The sequence below is a fragment of the Kryptolebias marmoratus genome, linkage group LG23 (genome assembly GCF_001649575.2).
Source record: "Kryptolebias marmoratus isolate JLee-2015 linkage group LG23, ASM164957v2, whole genome shotgun sequence".
Lineage (NCBI taxonomy): Eukaryota > Metazoa > Chordata > Actinopteri > Cyprinodontiformes > Rivulidae > Kryptolebias > Kryptolebias marmoratus.
In genome coordinates, this window is record NC_051452.1 from 4,564,000 (window position 1) to 4,565,790 (window position 1,791).

The 1,791-nt window shown below is 47.8% G+C and overlaps 1 protein-coding gene across 1 annotated transcript in view; it reads left to right on the plus strand.

Moving 5' to 3' along the window:
• Positions 1-474: 474 nt before the first annotated feature.
• ptprnb (protein tyrosine phosphatase receptor type Nb) overlaps positions 475-1,791 on the plus strand; it is a 25,149-nt gene continuing 23,832 nt past the window's right edge. The window contains exon 1 of the mRNA XM_037973875.1: positions 475-670. Within this exon, the coding sequence (XP_037829803.1) occupies positions 592-670 (79 nt within the window). The 5' untranslated portion in view covers positions 475-591. The remainder of the gene's footprint in view (positions 671-1,791) is intronic.

Sequence of the window (1,791 nt, forward strand, 5' to 3'; positions counted from 1 at the left end):
GCTCAGGTTCTGCTCAGGTTCTTCTCAGGTTCTGTTCAGGTTCTTCTCAGGTCCTGCTCAGGTTCTGCTCAGGTTCTTCTCAGGTTCTGCTCAGGTCCTGCTCAGGTTCTGTTCAGGTTCTGTTCAGGTTTTTGATGGGGTTTTTCTGGCAGATGTATGGAAGTCCATTCCTGCTCCTGAATATATTTATTAAAACTCAGAAGTAATAATTATTACTTTTAATCTCATGATTCTGATTTTGTCTCATATTTCTGACTGAGTTGTGTCTCTTGTCTTTTTGTCTTAGAAGAGACAATCAGATTAATGTCTCATTTCTGACTGCATCCCATAATTATTCTTACTGACTCATATTTATGCAGACCATTAAATCATTAGTTTAGGTTTTATGGCACTGATGGTCTTCCATACATGGTGTTTTTTTTTCCAGTGAAGTTTAGTTGCGGGGCTTGTTTTCTCCTCCTCCTCCCTCCCTCCTCCCCTTCCTCTCCATCCTCCTCCTCCTCCTCCTCCTGAGCAGCAGCAGCTTCTCCTCCTCAGACATGGAGACCTGTTAGAACCTGCTCCTCCTCCTCGGTGGACTCTGGACCTACCATGAGGTCTCCGCGGCTCTGGGCGGCTCTCTGCCTCCTCCTCACCGCCTCCTGCCGGCTCTGCTCGGCCGCCCGACACGGTAAGGCCGGAGCTGCGGCTCGGTTCTGCTCCAGCTCCGCGCGGTGCCGTGCGGAAGTCACGACTCTGTCTCCGAATCATCGGAGGTTTTAGCGGGAAGTTCGGGCGGTTCTGACCCGTTTGGACTGCTCCGTCTGCCTCCATCACTGATGCAGACTGGAGCTGTCAATCATTTTCATCATCAGGAGGAAGAGCTGCTCGATGACGTCACTGCAGCTGCTGCGCACCTGTCAGTCAAACTGCAGACATGGTGCTGAGGAAGCTGAAATTGCTGAGTCAGCATTCAGACAGGGAGGAAAATAAAGCATCAACTTCTGTTCACGTTGAAACAACAAATAGGTGAAGTTAGAAATGAGATCCTTATGCTCCTTGTTCCTTTCTTTATAAATCGATGAAAACCTGAAATCTGAAGGAAAACAAAGAGGCGGAGGTTTACCAGCTGCTTCCTGTGAACGTGTGAAAGCTTCAGCAGGACAAACTGAGTGTCTGCAGGAAGCTTCATCCTGTCTGACCTCCTGCTCCAGCTCCACACACAGGTCTCAGATCAGACTGACCTGCAGGAGACGAGTCGTCACAGAGTAACGGCAGCTCAGAGCAGATCAGTTCAGCTGTTTGTTTATTCAGCCAGGAGCCAGAAACAGCAGAAGGCTTACAGCTGACAGCTGAAAGCAGGAACAGGTGAGCTAAACAGTAGCTAAAAGTTGCAAAAGGCTGCCTATAAGCTAAAGAAGCAGAAAGATAACTATTAGCTACTGTTGTGTTGTTACTTTTAGCTTTTACTCAATTTAGCCACTGTTCTGCTTGTTTTAACTTTAACTCAGTTTTACCTTCTTTAGCTGTTTTAGCAGTCATTCATCATCAGCTGAAGGTCATCCATCAATCAGACTTCAGTAGCTGGAGTTTAACACCACCGTCTGTAAACAGCAGGGAGGATGGAGCGTGGGTGGAGGAGAGGACAGAAGACATGAGTCCTCACATGGAGCTGGTCCTGGATGGATGGATGGATGGATGGATGATTAGATGGATGGATGGATGGATGGATGGATGGATGATTGGATGGATGGATGGATGGATGGATGGATGGATGGATGGATGGATGGATGGATGGATGGATGGATGATT